Source organism: Phyllobates terribilis, unplaced genomic scaffold (assembly GCF_046119375.1).
Source record: "Phyllobates terribilis strain yellow unplaced genomic scaffold, ASM4611937v1 Scaffold_12__6_contigs__length_324123572, whole genome shotgun sequence".
Classification (NCBI taxonomy): domain Eukaryota; kingdom Metazoa; phylum Chordata; class Amphibia; order Anura; family Dendrobatidae; genus Phyllobates; species Phyllobates terribilis.
This window is the reverse complement of record NW_027362772.1, coordinates 67,537,022-67,555,970: the sequence shown is the minus strand read 5'-3', so window position 1 is coordinate 67,555,970 and position 18,949 is coordinate 67,537,022. Positions and strand designations below refer to the sequence as shown.

Here is an 18,949-nt window from a genome sequence, read left to right as displayed (position 1 = left end):
TGACACAGAAGCATGGCAGAAACTCAATAATGCCTACAGTGAAGCATAATGGAGACTCGGTGATGTCTACAGTGAAGCATGGTGGAGGCTCGGTGATGTCTACAGTGGAACATAGTGGAAGCTCAGTGATGTCTACAGTGAAGCATGGCGGGTGCTCGGTGATGCCTAGATTGATTGAAGCATGGCGATGGCTCCGTGATGCCTACAGTGAAGTATGGCAGGGTAGGGGCTCGGTAATGTCTACAGTGAAGCCTGGCAGGGGCTTGGTGATGCTGTAGGGGTTTCTTTGTTTCAGCTAATATTGGAAATCTGCAGAGTGTGGTGCCAGATGGATTTAATAAGGTATCAGCATATCTTGTGAAAAACCATCATACCTTCTGCAGGGAAATATTTTACACACTTAACTCCAGCACGAAACTTTAATGCAAGGATTGGCACATAACAAGAGATTATACAATGTTTCTATATGTAAGTGAAAGATAAATACTAACCTAATAATAAATGACAAGCAAAAATCTTAGAAAAGCAATAACAAGACATAGAAGAGAATATGATAATTCCATAGATCACCCAAAGTTTAGAATTCTGTACTGTTTTACTACATAAATTGAAGCTCCACAGATATGATACTGATCGCTTATTAGTAGCCGTTGTTTCAGATGACTTTTCAAAAATACTGCCCTGTGTGCATATATGAGGAGTTATACCATGTCTTGCCATTATATGATTTTTATTCGGCATTTTCACCAAAGTTTCCCTTTGCAGATTCTAGCTTTACTTTCAGTTGTCTCTGAGCTAGTGGGTGGTGGCTTATTGCTATGTTGTCCCCCATGTACAGCACAGACAGACATGAGTGATAACTGTTCTCCTGTCTCTATGTAGAGCATGTTCAGAAGCAGTAATAGCATGGAAGACATCTGCAGTACTGAGCAGTGTATTTGTGAATCCAGATCTGGATTGATATAAAACTTTTACTATAAAGCAACAGCTTATACCTGTGCCCCTTTATTTCGCTATACTTAGCTCCCCACTTCTCAAATCTCTTGCCTTCCTCCATAGATTTTAATAGGCGGCTGTAATTTGACGCCTCAGTGAATAGGCGGTTGCTCTTGTGTTGACTGAGATTTATATTAGCTGTTTCTGTAAATGTTTAGTTTAGGAGACATGGGGGGGTAGAAGAAGTGGCTGATTTGTGGAGAAAGAAGCAGATTTCTCTGATGCAAAGTTTCTTGTTTGCTTGTACTATTGATTTATACAAAGTTTGTTGAAACAACAGCAAAAATTTAACATGGTATTTGTAGTTCTATAGCATAAAAATATAACAAAACTGATCAGTACAACATTTTGGAACAAACAGTTTAGGTAGGAAAAATTGTTTAGAAATATTTGGTTTTCATAGAAGACGTTTAGGGTTTGATTTAAATAAATTTTTTGTTTTGACTAGAAGGTCACAGAAGAGGGATAACAATCTTTTATGCTTTCATCTCTGCATATGTATCCTCAGACTTGAAGTTCAAACCCTGCAAGATAAAAAAAAGTTTTAAAATTATTCAAAAAAATGACAAAAGTATTAATTTGACAGGACACCGTGTGGTAGGTATGGCCCCAGCCTCTCATCAAAGATTTCAACCTCTTAATATATTGCAATCATCATATTATACAGCACTGTGTACTTACAATTGCTCATTTTGCCTTTTTACCCAGATAATTCTTCTCTTTTCCATTAGGTCTATGATATCACATGATTAGAAACTGACTAGCTGAATCCTTCTAAGCTCTATGTAGAAACAGGAAGTCTCTTTTCCCTGCATGAGTCATCATAAGAACTACAATTATACATCACTGTTATTCCCTGGCAGCCCAGCTCCGACCACCTCTTTAACTGCTGCTCTGCTCCTCCTCACTGCCAGTGACTTTGCAGTGATGTAGAATTGTAGTTCTAATGATGACTCATGCAGGGAAAAGAGACCTCCTATTTCTACATAGAGCTTAGAAGGATTCAGCTAGTTGGTTTTTAATCACGTGATGTCATAGAACTAATGGAAAAGAGATTAATTAACTGGGAAGAAAGGCAAAAATGAGCAAATGTAAGTACACAGTGCTGTATAATATGATGATTGCAATATATTAAGATGATGGGAGGAAGAGAAGTGCTTCTTTAAGTCTAATATTAGACTCATTTAGACGGCAGAGAACTTTCTGTTTTTTGGTTGGCCTCCTTAGCATGTACTCCATTGCACTCACCATGTATGATGATTCTTCCTTTGGTTGCTCGGCCTGCACAGTCAATAGAAAAAAAAATCATATTTCATATATCATTTCCAGCTAGTTTCTGCTGTATCTACCAGTTACTAAAGTGGTTTATCAGGGGTTGGATCAGAAGATAAATAGGGGTTTTAATTACCATTTTTCATGTAATTTATTTATTTTTACCAAATCATTGAACCACAATCTCCACATACCATCACCTTGTCGAACACATTTTCATAGACAGGGTTTTCTTCTTGTGTCTTTTCCGTTGACTCTGGAGAAGGATTATAAAGACATTTAAAAAACAGTGCATATATAGTTGCATGGACTCATTTATTTATACAGGATACTCCCTTTTCCTATTAACCCCCAACATTTTGTCTCGAGACCTCCATCAGTGTCACATTTGACATCTGTTATGAACTATTGCGCAGAAATATTAGGTGCCAAATTTGGCATCATGGGAAAAAAAAAAAAATGCAAGAGGGGCCTGCCTTGTAGGAGGTTGGCGCAGCACTCGGGAGACTTGTCAAATTAACTGGGAGGTCTCATCCTTTTCTAATGGCCTCCTGAATAGTGTTGAGCCACCCCCGTAGTGTTCGAGTTCGGTTCGGTTCGTCGAACACCCGTGTGTTCGCCGAACTGTTCGTCGAACTGTTCGTCAAACACCTTCGAACGCCGTTAAAACCAATGGCAGGCAAACAAAAACACATAGAAACACATAGAAAACACCTTCAAAGGTGTCCAAAAGCTGATGACGCGCCCCCTGGGCCTGTGCTGTGCAGGGGGATACCCGGAGCCAGATCGCTGGGGGTTGTAGTTCTCCGTGACGGTGACCCGGTCCGTGCCCAGGGCGGTCAAACCAGTGGCAGTCTATTTGTGTTGTAATAAGTGTCCGACTACGCCACCCGTGGATTGCGGTCAGTGGGGACCGCCGCTGCGCTGCAGACCGCTGAGGCTGATGTTATATCCGCAGCCAAGAATGGAATAACTCCCCACGGGAGAAGTATTGCCTCAGGGCAGCTAGAGTAGATGATGGTAGTGCTGGTGCGGCGATGAAACACAGAGACGTGTGGTTGCAGTTTCCAATGCTTTACTCACAGTTCTTTACTGGTCCTAGTCACCTCGGTACCGGCGGTGACTGCCCAAGCCGTGCTGCGTCCACCAGGCAAGGGGCTCGACCAACTCCCAGGCAATTCCAGAGCGTGGCACAGGACTCACTTCCTTTCCTTTCTCTGGCCGTCCCCACCAGTGACCCACCTTTGTCCAGCTTCCTCGGGCCTTCTGTTGGCGAAACCTCTCTCCGGTTTCCCTGACCCTATGTGGTATGCTTTCCTGGTGGATGTAGTGAGGGGTCGCACCAAGATGTGGTCACAACCTCCGGTTTTGGCTGAGGATTAGTCGCCTCCACCAATTTGGGTTCCGGTACCCTGCTCTGCCAACTCTTCACCCTGTATCTCCAGGGCATATGGGGTTCCTTCTGTCCTCGTGTCTCTGGGCCTTTCTCTGTGTTCCTGTTCCTTGCTTCCTTTCTTACTGTCCATTCTCCTTTCTCTCTCTCTCAGGCTCCAGCCTCCTGACAAGGCCTGCCTGCGGAGCAGAGCCCATGCAGGGGCTCTGCTTCCTGTCTTCTCCTCTCACTCTTGAATTCTTCTCTGCACTGCACTGACTACTGTCCTAAGATGGTGTCCACCTTTTATACCTCCTTCTAACACCCGAGCCCAGGTGACTAGCAACCAATGGGCTCCTGCCTATGCCCAGAGACCCACCCCTATCTGCTCCTACACCACTGGGTTTTCCTCCCCCTCCCCACTCCAGCCAGGAACAGATGCTGTCGTGCCTGCACTTCTGTCTAGTGGGAGCACCGTTGAGCTGTCCCTCGGAAATGGGGTGTGTGTGATGCATGCAGCTAACTGAGTCCTGGTCCACACTCCATCCTTACCCGGGAGTGGAATATCACACCTCTGGTTCGAGGTGCAATACCCCTGTAGCAGCCGAGCCCTCGGGGTGCTACACTGACAATCTGCTTAGAAGACATAACTAACACATGGAAAAGTGACAAGTACATATAGTCATGCGAAAAGAAAAGAGGTGGAGGAGTAAAAGGAGGGGGAGACACAGATATAGGCATGTCATGCCCTTCTAAAATCCAAAAAGTGAGAAGCCGACACGGCCAGTCCGTTACTGCCCGTGCCACCTCCGTGTCGCCAGGTTTGTGCCAGAGCCACGGTGGACCCTGACGGCCAGCCCCCCTCTCCCAATACTGGTGCCTGTCCGCTGGTGGGTCGAGCGAGCCCCCCTGTGGTGGAGGCAGCTCTAAGCTTTTTAATTTAAATTGTCTCTCTAATTTGAATGAATACACTTTAAATCCTTTTACAAGGATCTATTGGAGGGCAAGTCTCATGCCAGCAGCCGCGTAATTCCAGCTCCAGTAGCGTCCACTAAAGCTGCTGCAGTTAAAAAGCTTTTATAAGGATCGAGCTCGGCGGTCCACCGCAAGGCGTCCTACCGCCAGACCCAGCACCTATGCCTTGGGGTGCCTCCTGATGCTCTTCACTGAGAATTCCGGGGTCCCGAAGCATTTCCTTTGAAAAAATTAAGTGTACAAACTACAGGTGGTGTAGCTTGCTTAACAGCTGGGATAATCCGCTGACTAGCAGACACTGCTACTAGGCACAAAGTATTTCCTGGGCTAGATGCAGTTAAAAATTTGTAATTAGATACTCTCGTTGGATGCTGAGAAAGCATTCCATAGAGTCTCCTGGCACGCCATATATTATTCTCTTAAAAAGCTTGGGGTAGGGGTCTAGGGGACCCTTTTATAGCCAAAATCACGGCCCTGTATCGCAATACGTCACCTAGGCTGAAGATAAATGGAACTGTAGCACCCCGAGGGCTTGGTTGCTACAGAGGTATTGCACCTCACCCAGAGGTGTGATATCTCACTATCAGGTAAGGATGGAGTGTGGATCAGGACCCCGACACCTGCATGCATTACACCACATTGCCGTGGGGCAGGGCGACCAATATGCCTCTGAGATGGGCACAACAGTCCCTGTCCCTGGCTGGAGTGGGGGGAGGGAACACTGAAGAAGGGGAACCCTGTAGTGCAGGAGCAGGGAGGAAGCAGTTCCTGGGTGCATTGAGAAGGAAGGATAAAAGGTGGGCACCATCTTAGTTCAGTGCAGAGAAGTCTGAGCAGAAGTGACAGGGAGCAGGGGCTCTGCATGAGCTCTGCTCCGGAGGCGGGCCTAGTAACAGAGGCCCAGGCCTGGAAGAGGGAGAAGGAAGGAAGAGGAGCGGAGAAGGCTCCAGGAATGGGGAACGAAGGGATCCCAGGGGTGCGGACGGGCGAGTCGCCACCGCACGCCCGAATCCACCTGCGTGGGGTGGTCAGGCCAAAGGGTTAGACCGGTTCCCGAAATTAGTGGAGGCGGGAAACGACCCTCAGCTAGAAACCGGAGGCTGTGACATTTTATGTGGCGCAGCCCCTCGCTACACCACATAGGGTCAGGGAAACTGGCGCCAAGTTTACCAAGAGGAGGCCCGAGGCAGCCGGACAGAAGCATTGGTAAGAAAGGCCAGACAAAGGACACACAAAGGGGGTCCTGTGAAGCGCTCCAAAGTTATCTGGGAGTTGTCTGAGCCCCTCACCTGGTAAGCACAGTACGATGTGGGCAGCCGTTACCTGCAGAAGTGGTCTGGATAATAAGAACTGTGAGTAAAGGCCCTGGACTGCATCACTGACTCCGTGTCGTTACTGCTGCTGCCCTGCACCATCACCCCCATCCTCCGCATACACTGCCCTGAGGCTATACTCCTCCCGTGGGGAGTTATGCTACGCTCTGCTGCACCCACAACTAGAGATGAGCGTTGTTCGACTCGAACTGTTCGCCAATCTCAAATTTGAGCTGTTTTGGGCGGTGTTCGAGCCGTTCGGCGAACACGAACAATTTGAGAAAAATTTGGCTGTTCGAGGTTATGTTCGATAACTGTTCGTGCACCAAAATCATAACTGGATTTTTTCTCAGTAATGATGAAAATTAATGTTAATACGCAGTTTGAGTGTACAGCGGGGTGTGGGGACGGGCAAGGGATGGATCTCTGCAGGAACAATGAAGATCTCCATTTTTTTTCTCTTTCCCGCATTTACAGTGGGGAGGTGCAATCTGTCAGCCTATCAGCAGCGCACACACGGAGCGAAGTGCTTTTTTTCACACAAGCAAGGGCATGTGTCATTGGCAGTGTATGTCACATGTCCTTGCCCTATAAGACCAAGCCATTTTCCCCGTCGCCACCATTTTCTCACTGCTGCAGCTGCGTGTTAGACAACACCGCTGTTGCTGTGTGCGCTATACCTTGTTAATTTCAAGCCAATTTTCGCACAAATATACAGATAGCTTGGGAGTAGGGAATAGTTGTGATTGCAGTCCTTTTAAGGACTAGGTTACAGCATTTCCTACGACTTTTATCAGGCAGGTCTGTGCTCTTAAATAGATAGGTTGTGGGAGTAAAGACTAATTGTAATTGGAGTCCTTTTCAGGACTAGGTTACATCAGTTCCTATCAGTTTTTGCCAGGCAGGTCTGTGCCAGTACTGTGCAAGTTTTTTTCACAGCATTTGGCTGAATCTAGCAAAGCTAATCCTTTTTGGCCTATTGCAGAGTGTGTTAGTCAGTGGAGTAGCCTATCTGTGTTGCAAGATATACCACCTGTGTATAGAATACCAATTTTTTTACTGCACCTAGTGAAGTAAAATCTTTTGGGCATAGCATCATTCTATTAGTCCATCTATACTGACCTCCATCAGATTGCAAACTGAATCTAATTTTTTTCTGCATCTAGCTCTGAAAAAATATTTGGCCTTCTAGCAGTGTGTGGGACTTGTTCTATTAGCCCACCTATACTGACCTCCATCAGGTTGCAAACTGAATATATTTTTTTCTGCATCTACCTCTGAAAAAATATTGGGCTTCTAGCTGTGTGTGGGTCTTGTTCTATTAGTCCATCTATACTGACCTCCATCAGGTTGCAAACTGAATATATTTTTTTCTGCATCTACCTCTGAAAAAATATTGGCCTTCTAGCTGTGTGTGGGTCTTGTTCTATTAATCCATCTATACAGACCTCCATCAGGTTGCAAACTGAATATAATTTTTTTCTGCATCTAGCTCTGAAAAAATATTTGGCCTTCTAGCAGTGTGTGGGACTTGTTCTATTAGTCCACCTATACTGACCTCCATCAGGTTGCAAATTCAAAATAATTTTTTGTATGCATCTAGCTCTGAAAAAATATTTGGCCTTCTAGCAGTGAGTGGGACTTTCTCTGTTAGTCCATCTATACTGACCTCCATCAGGTTGCAAACTGAATCTAATTTTTTTCTGCATCTACCTCTGAAAAAATATTGGGCTTCTAGCTGTGTGTGGGTCTTGTTCTATTAATCCATCTATACAGACCTCCATCAGGTTGCAAACTGAATATATTTTTTTCTGCATCTACCTCTGAAAAAATATTGGGCTTCTAGCTGTGTGTGGGTCTTGTTCTATTAATCCATCTATACTGACCTCCATCAGGTTGCAAACTGAATATAATTTTTTTCTGCATCTAGCTTTGAAAAAATATTTGGCCTTCTAGTAGTGTGTCGGACTTTCTCTATTAGTCCATCTATACTGACCTCCATCAGGTTGCAAATTAAAAATAATTTTTATCTGCATCTACAGTACCTCTGAAAAAATATTTGGGCTTCTAGCTGTGTGTGGGACTTGTTGTATTAGTCCATCTATACTGACCTCCATCAGGTTGCAAACTGAATATATTTTTTTCTGCATCTACCTCTGAAAAAATATTGGGCTTCTAGCTGTGTGTGGGACTTGTTCTATTAATCCATCTATACAGACCTCCATCAGGTTGCAAACTGAATATATTTTTTTCTGCATCTACCTCTGAAAAAATATTTGGGCTTCTAGCTGTGTGTGGGACTTGTTGTATTAGTCCATCTATACTGACCTTCATCAGGTAGCAAACTGAATATATTTTTTTCTGCATCTACCTCTGAAAAAATATTGGGCTTCTAGCTGTGTGTGGGACTTGTTGTATTAGTCCATCTATACTGACCTCCATCAGGTTGCAAACTGAATATATTTTTTTCTGCATCTACCTCTGAAAAAATATTGGCCTTCTAGCTGTGTGTGGGTCTTGTTCTATTAATCCATCTATACAGACCTCCATCAGGTTGCAAACTGAATATAATTTTTTTCTGCATCTAGCTCTGAAAAAATATTTGGCCTTCTAGCAGTGTGTGGGACTTGTTCTATTAGTCCACCTATACTGACCTCCATCAGGTTGCAAATTCAAAATAATTTTTTGTATGCATCTAGCTCTGAAAAAATATTTGGCCTTCTAGCAGTGTGTGGGACTTTCTCTGTTAGTCCATCTATACTGACCTCCATCAGGTTGCAAACTGAATCTAATTTTTTTCTGCATCTAGCTCTGAAAAAATATTTGGCCTTCTAGCAGTGTGTCGGACTTTCTCTATTAGTCCAACTATACTGACCTCCATCAGGTTGCAAATTAAAAATAATTTTTATCTGCATCTACAGTACCTCTGAAAAAATATTTGGGCTTCTAGCTGTGTGTGGGACTTGTTGTATTAGTCCATCTATACTGACCTCCATCAGGTTGCAAACTGAATATATTTTTTTCTGCATCTACCTCTGAAAAAATATTGGGCTTCTAGCTGTGTGTGGGACTTGTTCTATTAATCCATCTATACAGACCTCCATCAGGTTGCAAACTGAATATATTTTTTTCTGCATCTACCTCTGAAAAAATATTGGGCTTCTAGCTGCGTGTGGGACTTGTTCTATTAATCCATCTATACAGACCTCCATCAGGTTGCAAACTGAATATATTTTTTTCTGCATCTACCTCTGAAAAAATATTGGGCTTCTAGCTGTGTGTGGGACTTGTTGTATTAGTCCATCTATACTGACCTCCATCAGGTTGCAAACTGAATATATTTTTTTCTGCATCTACCTCTGAAAAAATATTGGGCTTCTAGCTGTGTGTGGGACTTGTTGTATTAGTCCATCTATACTGACCTCCATCAGGTTGCAAACTGAATATATTTTTTTCTGCATCTACCTCTGAAAAAATATTGGGCTTCTAGCTGTGTGTGGGACTTGTTCTATTAATCCATCTATACAGACCTCCATCAGGTTGCAAACTGAATATATTTTTTTCTGCATCTACCTCTGAAAAAATATTGGGCTTCTAGCTGTGTGTGGGACTTGTTGTATTAATCCATCTATACTGACCTCCATCAGGTTGCAAATTGAATATAATTTTTTTCTGCATCTAACCCAGCCAATAGTTTTGGCCTAATACCACAATTTGGCCACTCAGCTCTGCTCGGTTACCATCCATTGTTTTTTTGTGCAAACAACTCCAGAGTTGTGAATTAGTTAACCACCAAAATGAGTGGAAAAAGGCCTGCTGCTGGTGGAAAGGGGAATAGGCGTGTTGGGAAGGGGAAAAAAGGTTGTGTCCTTGGGGTAGGTGTTAAAGCAACAGTAACATCTGCAGAAGAAAGACCATCTTCCAGCCAAACTAAAATGTCTACTTCTTTTAGCGGACAATGTGATAAGATCCCTTTCTTACGGCCACGCCAATCGCTACAAATTCCAGATGAGGCACAAAAACAGCAGGTGCTTCAACGGATATCAAGTGCTCCTTTAAGTGGGCTCTCCTCCACATCAACTTCAACATCACAAATACTCCAGTCCTCAAAGGTGTCACCCAAATCGCACTTGCTTCCTCACAGCTCCCAAATCTCCAGCTGCCCGTCTGAGTATGAGGTAGAACAGATGGTTGAGTCTGCAGAGCTGTTTACTCATACTATAGCCTGGGAATCATAGGTCGACTCCAGCGCTTCTGTGAATCCAGACGAGGAAATGATCTGCACTGATGCCCAGAATCTTTATGAGTTGGATCCAGGACCAGACGCAGAAGGTTCTGACCATAATGTAGACCCTCATTCCCAAACTGTAACTCCTGTTGGTTGAGACAATGAGGAAGACGATGATAAGACTCAAATACCTGATTGGAGCGACAACTTTAGTTTTTTATCAGGGCAGGAACAGGTTGGCTCTGAGGACGACGGGTGTGATAACACACAGGGTGATGATGATGAGGTTGGAGATCCCACTTACTGTCAACCCACAGTCAGCCAAGAGATGAGGTCAGCAGAGGAGGTGGAGGAAGATGCTAGTGACGACGAGGTCAGGTTGCGCCTTCCTGGACAGAGACGTAGTACTGGAAGCACGTCAACAACTGCATCCTCAAACACAACTCTGCCTCTCACCACAAGTCGTGGTGGCTCTTCAGGTCGCATGGGTGCTAAGCCTTGCATAGCCTGGACATTTTTTCAGATCGATAAAGATGACCCAACTCGTGTTATCTGTAACATTTGTCAGCAAAAGCTAAGTAGAGGCCAAAAAATACATAGTTTGAGTACTTCATGCATGAACCGGCATATGGACATGAAGCATAAGTTGCAGTGGGAAGCTCAGTGTGCTACAATGCGGCCTAGCCGGCCGGGCCAACCACCGTCTGCCATATCTTGTGCATCCGCGGCCTCTTCATCCTCTGTGACTGGGGGGACAGCAGTCACACCTGTTTTGGGGCGCAGACCTGCCACCTCTTTACCCGCAACAGCCAGCGTGATTGGCAGGTCATCATTTTCTTTGGAGGTGGTAACACCAGCTGGTGTTGAGCGCTGTCCGACATCGATAGCACCACCTTTGGATCAAGGCAACCTAACATGTCCGCCTGCATCTTCCTCACAGACCGGCAGTTTGCCGGGGACACCCTTATCAACCCCATCTAAGCACAATAGCCAGCCCTCGGTCCCTCAGATGTGGACAAGTAAAAGACCATTTCCTCCTAGCCATGAGAAAGCTAAGAGGTTGAATTTCACCATCTGCAAGCTCTTGGCTACAGAAATGCTGCCTTTCCGCCTGGTGGACACAGAGGATTTTCGAGACCTTATGTCCGTCGCAGTGCCCCAGTACCAGATGCCCAGTCGGCACTACTTCTCAAAGAAAGGTGTGCCTGCGCTCCACCAGCATGTCGCACACAACCTCACCGCTTCTTTGAGAAACTCTGTGTGTGACAGGGTGCATTTCACCACAGACACTTGGATGAGTAGGCATGGACAGGGGCGTTACATGTCGCTGACTGGGCACTGGGTAACTATGGTGACAGCAGGACAAGGGGCTGCTGTCCAAGTCTTGCCGTCCCCACGAGTTGTGCGTCAATCCTCTTTATGTCAAAGTTCCTCCACTGCTTCTGCCTCCTCAACCTCCTCTCGGTCTTCCACCTGCACCCAAAGCCTGTCTGGTCATGCCACAAGCTTTCTAACTGCGCAGAAGGGATCCTGCACACCTCCTTACTATGCTGGCAGTAGGGCTCAACGTCATCAGGCGGTTTTTACTTTGAAATGTCTGGGAAATGTGAGTCACACAGCTGAGGAGTTGTGGTCAGCTCTGGAGAACCAATTTCATGAATGGCTGTCTCCACTGGACCTGAAACCAGGGAAGGCCGTGTGCGACAATGCTGCAAACCTGGGTGCGGCCCTTCGCCGGGGCAATGTCACACACGTGCCTTGTATGGCTCACGTGTTGAACCTGGTTGTCCAGCAATTTTTAGCCCACTATCCCAGACTAGATGGCCTTCTGCAGAGGGCACGGTCGCTGTGTGCTCACTTCCGCCGTTCGCATCCCGCAGCTCAGCGACTTACATCTCTACAGAAGTCGTTGGGCCTCCCACTTCACCGGCTAAAATGCGATGTGCCTACCCGGTGGAATTCAACTCTGCACATGTTGCAGCGACTGTGGCAGCACCGACAAGCCCTGGTGCAATACGTTCTGACGTATAGCCTGGGCCAACGAGATCCAGAGGTGGGGCAAATCACGCTGGAGGAGTGGTCTCAGATCAGGGACCTATGCACCCTTCTGCACAGTTTTGAAATGGCGACGAAGATGTTTAGTGCTGATGATGCCATTATCAGCATGACTATTCCGCTGATTTACATGCTGGAGCACATGTTAAACAGAATTCGGAGTCAGGTGGTGGCACAAGAGGAGGTGGAGGAAGTAGAGGAGGAGGAGTTGTATGCGGAAGGGCTAACATCTGCAAGGTCCAGACGGTCGGCAGCACCAAGGCGGCAGGCATGTGAGGGTGGGGGAGATGGTTTTACCAGGGCGCATGGTAGCAGCCAAACTAGTGAGGAAGGTGCAGGAGCCCAGGAAGAAGTGGACGACGAACTGATGGAAGACTCATCAGATGAGGGAGACCTTGATCACATTTCTGTTGTGCGAGGTTGGGGGGAGAGGACAGAGGAAGGAAGCATGATTGTTACCTCGCCACCAACACAACAGGGACTTGGTGCTCCTGGATGCGCAACACACATGAGTGCCTTCTTGCTGCACTACCTGCAACATGACCCTGGAATTGTGAGAATTAGAAATAATCCTGACTACTGGGTTGCCACACTGTTAGATCCCCGGTACAAAAGTAAATTTGCCGAAATTATTCCTGCCATAGAAAGGGATGCACGCATGCAGGAGTATCAGCAGAGACTGTTGCAGAATCTTACATGTGCTTTTCCACAAAACACCAGTGGTGCACGTAGTGAATCTCACAGTTCCAACTTGCCAACCGTGGGACCGTCAAGTGTTCAGCACTCAAACCGTAACAGAACCACAGTATCTGCTGGTAACATCAATTTTGCGGAATCATTTCACCACTTTTTTAGCCCATCCTTTGCAAGGCCACAGGAGACAAGAAGTCTGACACATAGTCAACGCCTAGAGACGATGGTACAGGAGTATCTCCAAGTAAACATTGAAGCCACGACTGTGTCACTGGACCCTTGCTCTTTTTGGGCTTCCAATCTGGATAAATGGCCGGAGCTAGCAACTTACGCCTTGGAGATCTTGTCATGCCCCGCAGCCAGCGTTCTGTCTGAACGTGTGTTCAGCGCTGCTGGTGGTGTGCTGACAGATAAGCGCACGCGGCTCTCCACTGATAATGTAGACAGACTCACGTTCATAAAGATGAACAAATCATGGATCCGAAACGACTTTTCTACCCCTGTGTCATCCTGGGGAGAGTAAAAGCTTGATGATTGGTTAAAATCACCCTACCAACCGTTTTAAGCTTTCAAATTACTAATCATGTTTATCTGTATCTTGACTGGAAAATAATTTGGGCTTTGTAGCAGTGTGCAGCACTGATCCTATTAGGCCATCTATAATAAGCTCCACCAGATTTAAAATTAAAAATAATTTTTAGCTGCATCTAGCCCGGAAAATAATTTTGGGGCTCCGAGATGCGTAAGACACATAAGTGCCTTCTTGCTGCACTACCTGCAGCATGACCCTCATATTGTCAGAATTCGAAGTAATCATGACTACTGGGTTGCCACACTCTTAGATCCCCCAAACTTTTCGATCAACCTTTTCATTTTAATAAAGACCAAAAAAATGGTCATTTTTGAAATTATAAGCATTAGCAGGTTGTTAGAAACTGAAATCAAACAGTTTTCAACTCAAAACTTTATTCTAGGTGATGTTACATTTTCACATAGGACCCCTTGTTCGAAAGGAGCTTCTGAACTCTCTCGTCCATTGAATTTGTCAGGTTTTGGATGGTTTCTGCTTCATTTGTTTTGCATGAGGACAGAATACCCTCCCAGAGCTGTTGCTTAGATGTGAACTGCCTCCCGCCATCATAGACACTCCTTTTAATGATGCTCCAAAGGTTCTGAATGGGGTAGAGGTCAGGGGAGCATGGGGGTCACACCATAAGTTTGTCCCCTTTTATGCCCATATCAGCCAGAGATGCAGATGTTTTATGTGCAGCATGAGATGGTGCATTATCATGCAGAAAAATGATCTTGCTGTGAAATACACGGTTCTTCTTCTTGAACCATGGCAGGAAGTGCTGTTTGAGAAAATCCACATACATTATGGAGTTCATCTTTAGCGCCTTCAGGGATCCTAAAGGGGCCGACAATCTCTCTCCCCATGATTCCAGCCCAAAACATTACTCCACCTCCTCCTTGTTGGCGCTGTAGCCGTGTTTGCATGGGGTGTCCATCAACCAGCCATCCTCCACTCCATCCATCTGGACCATCGAGCGCTGCACGGCACTCATCCATGAACAAAACAGTTTTGAAATCAGTCTTCATGTAATGTTTGGCCCACTGGAGCCGTTTCTGCTTGTGTGAAGTGGATAGAGGAGGTCGACAGGATGGCGTATGCACAGCTGCAAACCTCTGAAGGACCCTGCATCTTGTTGTTCGGGGGACGTTGGAGGCACAAGCAGCTTCAAAAACTTGTCTGCTGCTATGACAAGGCTTTTTTGCCGCTGCTCTTTCAACCTGACGTAATTGCCTGTAGGAAAGAGTCCTCAATTTGCCCTTATCAGCACGCACACGTGTGTACTGTGAATCAGCTACATACTTCTTGATTGCCAAGACACTTCATCCTGATCATCGCACAATGTTGATTGTAGTCATGCCTTGACCTAAACACTCCACAATTTGTTGCTTCTCAGCAGCCGACACATCCTTTTTCTTTCCCATTTTGGCAGAAAATGTAGGCTGCTTAATAATGTGAGAGAGCCTTCTTAAGTAGTCTTGCCTTTCATTGGACACACCTGCCAAACTAATTAGCACAGGTGTCTGCAATTGCTTACAGTGATATAAAGAGCCCTGACACACATCACCATCAATGAGTTTAACTGACAAACAAACAAATTCTTCCCTTATCACTCCTAAACACTTTTTGCATAATAATTTGGAACGCAGTGTACATGTGCTTTTCCACAAAACACCAGTGGTTCACGTAGTGAATCTTACAGTTCTAACTTGCCAACCGTGGTCTGTATGGAATTGTTCAATAAAGGGCCCAAAATTAAGATAACATAGATGGGAGAGGTCTCTATGAATAGGAATTCCTAAGTATTTGATACCCTGTGAGGGCCAGGCAAAGGGAAAGTTGGACTGGATGGAATCCTATATGGATTTGGGGAGGGAGACATCGAGGGCCTCAGACTTCGCTGCATTGATTTTAAAATTTTACCATGTAACAAAGTGATCTATTTCAGCCATAACAGCAGGGATGAATATATGTGATTGAGTGATATATACTAGGACATCATCAGCAAATAGAGAGCACTTGTACTCGGTGCCTCCCACCTCAATCCATCTAATATTGGGGTTATGGCGAATTGATGAGAGCAGGTGCTCCGTCACTAGGATGTATAAGAGAGGGGACAGAGGACATCCCTGCCTTGTCCCATTGGTGATTGTGAAAGGTGATGAAAATGTTCTGACGCACCCCCTGGGCCTTGGGACACCCGGAGCCGGACCCTTTTTGGTGGATGCTGGTGGTTGTAGTCTTCGTGGCGGCGACCCGGTTCCGTGGCTCAGGGCGGTCAAACCAGTGGCGGAACTATTTATGTGGTTTTGATGTTTAAATGTCCGACTACGCCACCCGTGGATTGCGGTCAGAGTGAACCGCCGCTACAGGGCAGACCGCTGAGGCTGGTGTTGTGGGTGCAGCAGAGCGTAGCATAACTACCCACGGGAGGAGTATAGCCTCAGGGCAGTGTATGCGGAGGATGGGGGTGATGGTGCAGGGCAGCAGCAGTAACGACACGGAGTCAGTGATGCAGTCCAGGGCCTTTACTCACAGTTCTTATTATCCAGACCACGTCTGCAGGTAACGGCTGCCCACGTCGTACTGTGCTCACCAGGTGAGGGGCTCAGACAACTCCCAGATAACTTTGGAGCACTTCACAGGACCCCCTTTGTGTGTCCTTTGTCTGGCCTTTCTTACCAACACTTCTGTCCGGCTGCCTCGGGCCTCCTCTTGGTAAACTTGGCGCCAGTTTCCCTTACCCTATGTGGTGCCTTCCTAGCGGGTGTAGCGAGGGGCTGCGCCACATAAAATGTCAGAGCCTCCGGTTTCTAGCTGAGGGTCGTTTCCTGCCTCCACTAGTTCGGGGACCGGTCTCCCCCTTTGGCCTGACCCCTCCACGCAGGTGGATTCGGGCGTGCGGTGGCGACTCGCCCGTCCGCACTCCTGGGATCCCTTCATTCCTCGTTCCTGGAGCCTTCTCCGCTCCTCTTCCTTCCTTCTCCCTCTTCCAGGCCTGGGCCTCTGTTACTAGGCCCGCCTCCGGAGCAGAGCTCATGGAGAGCCCCTGCTCCCTGCCACTTCTGCTCAGACTTCTCTGCACTGAACTAAGATGGTGTCCACCTTTTATACTCCCTTCTCAATGCACCCAGGAACTGCTTCCTCCCTGCTCCTGCACTACAGGGTTCCCCTTCCTCAGTGTTCCCTCCCCCCACTCCAGCCAGGGACAGGGACTGTCGTGCCCATCTCAGGGGCATATTGGTCGCCCTGCCCCACGGCAATGTGGTGTAATGCATGCAGGTGTCGGGTCCTGATCCACACTCCATCCTTACCTGAGAGTGAGATATCACACCTCTGGGTGAGGTGCAATACGTCTGTAGCAACCGAGCCCTCAGGGTGCTACAGTTCCATTTATCTTCAGCCTAGGTGACGTATTGCGATACAGGGCCGTGATTTTGGCTATAAAAGGGTCCCCTAGACCCCTACCCCAAGCTTTTTAAGAGAATCATATATGGCGTGCCAGGAGACTCTATGGAATGCTTTCTCAGCATCCAACGAGAGTATCTAATTACAAATTTTTAACTGCATCTAGCCCAGGAAATACTTTGTGCCTAGTAGCAGTGTCTGCTAGTCAGCGGATTATCCCGGCTGTTAAGCAAGCTACACCACCTGTAGTTTAGACACTTAATTTTTTCAAAGGAAATGCTTCGGGACCATGGGATACTTAGTGAAGAGCATCAGGAGGCACCCCAAGGCATAGGGGCTGGGACTGGCAGTAGGATGCCTTGCGGTGGACAGCCGAGCTCGATCCTTATAAAAGCTTTTTAACTGCAGCAGCTTTAGTGGACGCTACTGGAGCTGGAACTCTTTTTTTTATTTTATATAAAAGTACAAAAACACAAAAACAAAACACAAATATAAACCACAAATACAAACATTATACAAGAAAAACAAAAAACCCCAGCAAGACATAGCCCAAATCCAAAAATTATATAGAGTCCAACAAACTAACACATGACACTTGACACGAAACACAAGACACAAAACGTCTTCGTTCTTTCCAAAAGACCCCCCAGCAAGGGAAGACCTTCCGTACCTACCAGCCAGGCCACACCCTTAAGCGCACAAGACCCCTAACATCCGCAACATTCATACCTGCACATTCACACCTAACCCCAAAAAGGAAAACTAAATAACCGGCCCACCGCAAAAAATAAGAGATGGGCCACCTGGCCAAAACTAACACTCTACACACAATTATTATTATTTTTTTTTTTTTCCCCACCACCATTTTTAAACACCCAAGGTCCCACGAAAGTCTGTGGCCTCTTAACACCAACAAGGTCCCACGAAAGTTTGTGGCCATTTACGCGCAAAAAGGGTCCCTTTCCCGCATCCCGCAGGATGTCCATTTTCCTTTTTTTTTTTATAAAAACACCCCTTCCCCCTCCCCCCCGAAACCCCCCACCCAACCTAAAACTACATCCCCCCACGCGCAATACACATATATATACATATAATACACATATACATACAATACACAACATAAAAAGTCTGTTTTAACACTTAGCAGTAACATGATAATTTCAAACCACAAAGAACCAACCATAAATCAAAAATCAGACCCAAGTTCAGTGCTTGCAAGCCCTATATTCCGATTCCAATACCGCAAAACAAAAAACTACAATGTGAGGGGAGCAGCCCACCACCAGGAAACTGGAGACTACAGAGGCTCTCACCCTAATCTAACACACAACACCCTGTCCCTCCCTATTAAAGAAAAGAAAAAAAACCTGTCCCTAGCGCCCTACCAATCTTTCCCTACCTGTCCCTACCTGTCCCTCACTGACCCTCACTACCAACCTAATACTAAACTACCTATCCCTGATGACTGTCCCTGTCTGTCCCTCCCTGACCCTACACAACGACCTGACCCTACAAAAAAAAATATAAAGTATAGAAGGAGATTAACTCACCCTATCACAGACACGCATAACCTAACTCTCCCTAGGGCACATTGAATGAGAACCCCCTCCATAGAAGGGAAGCCCTCCCTGCACCCAGCCTCTCATACTCCAGCGAGCGCACTTTTGCCAGGTCACCCAGGATGTTCCTAATCACCTCTTCCCGGGGCAGGGCTTTCAGCTGGGTGGACACTAAGCACCGCGCGTTCCACGTGTAAAACCTAGTCACTAAGCTAACTAAGAAAACAGTGCCCCGATCTCGGCCACCCAGGGACCTGAATGCCCCATAGGCCCACTCCGCATAGGAAAGGCCTGCCAGCCTGGGCCAGCCAATGGAAGCACCCACCCTACTGTAGACCTCTGTATTAAAGGGACACCGAAGCAGGAAGTGCTCCATGCTCTCAAGCATGCCGCCACACTCCTCGCGGGGACAATCCCGGTCATCAGAGTTCCTGTACTTCAGGTTGTCCCTCACATACAGTCTCCCATGGAAGCAGCGCCAAGCCAAGTCCCAAAACTTCAAGGGGA

General features: G+C 46.5%; 1 protein-coding gene across 1 annotated transcript in view; it reads right to left on the bottom strand.

Moving 5' to 3' along the window:
• Positions 1-573: 573 nt before the first annotated feature.
• The window catches only part of LOC141172089 (cell adhesion molecule CEACAM8-like), a 69,123-nt gene continuing 50,747 nt past the window's right edge, over positions 574-18,949 (bottom strand). The window contains exons 6-8 of the mRNA XM_073655930.1: positions 2,463-2,524; positions 2,245-2,277; positions 574-1,520 (exon numbers count right to left, since the gene is read on the bottom strand). Of these exons, the coding sequence (XP_073512031.1) occupies positions 1,473-1,520; positions 2,245-2,277; positions 2,463-2,524 (143 nt within the window). The 3' untranslated portion in view covers positions 574-1,472. The remainder of the gene's footprint in view (positions 1,521-2,244; positions 2,278-2,462; positions 2,525-18,949) is intronic.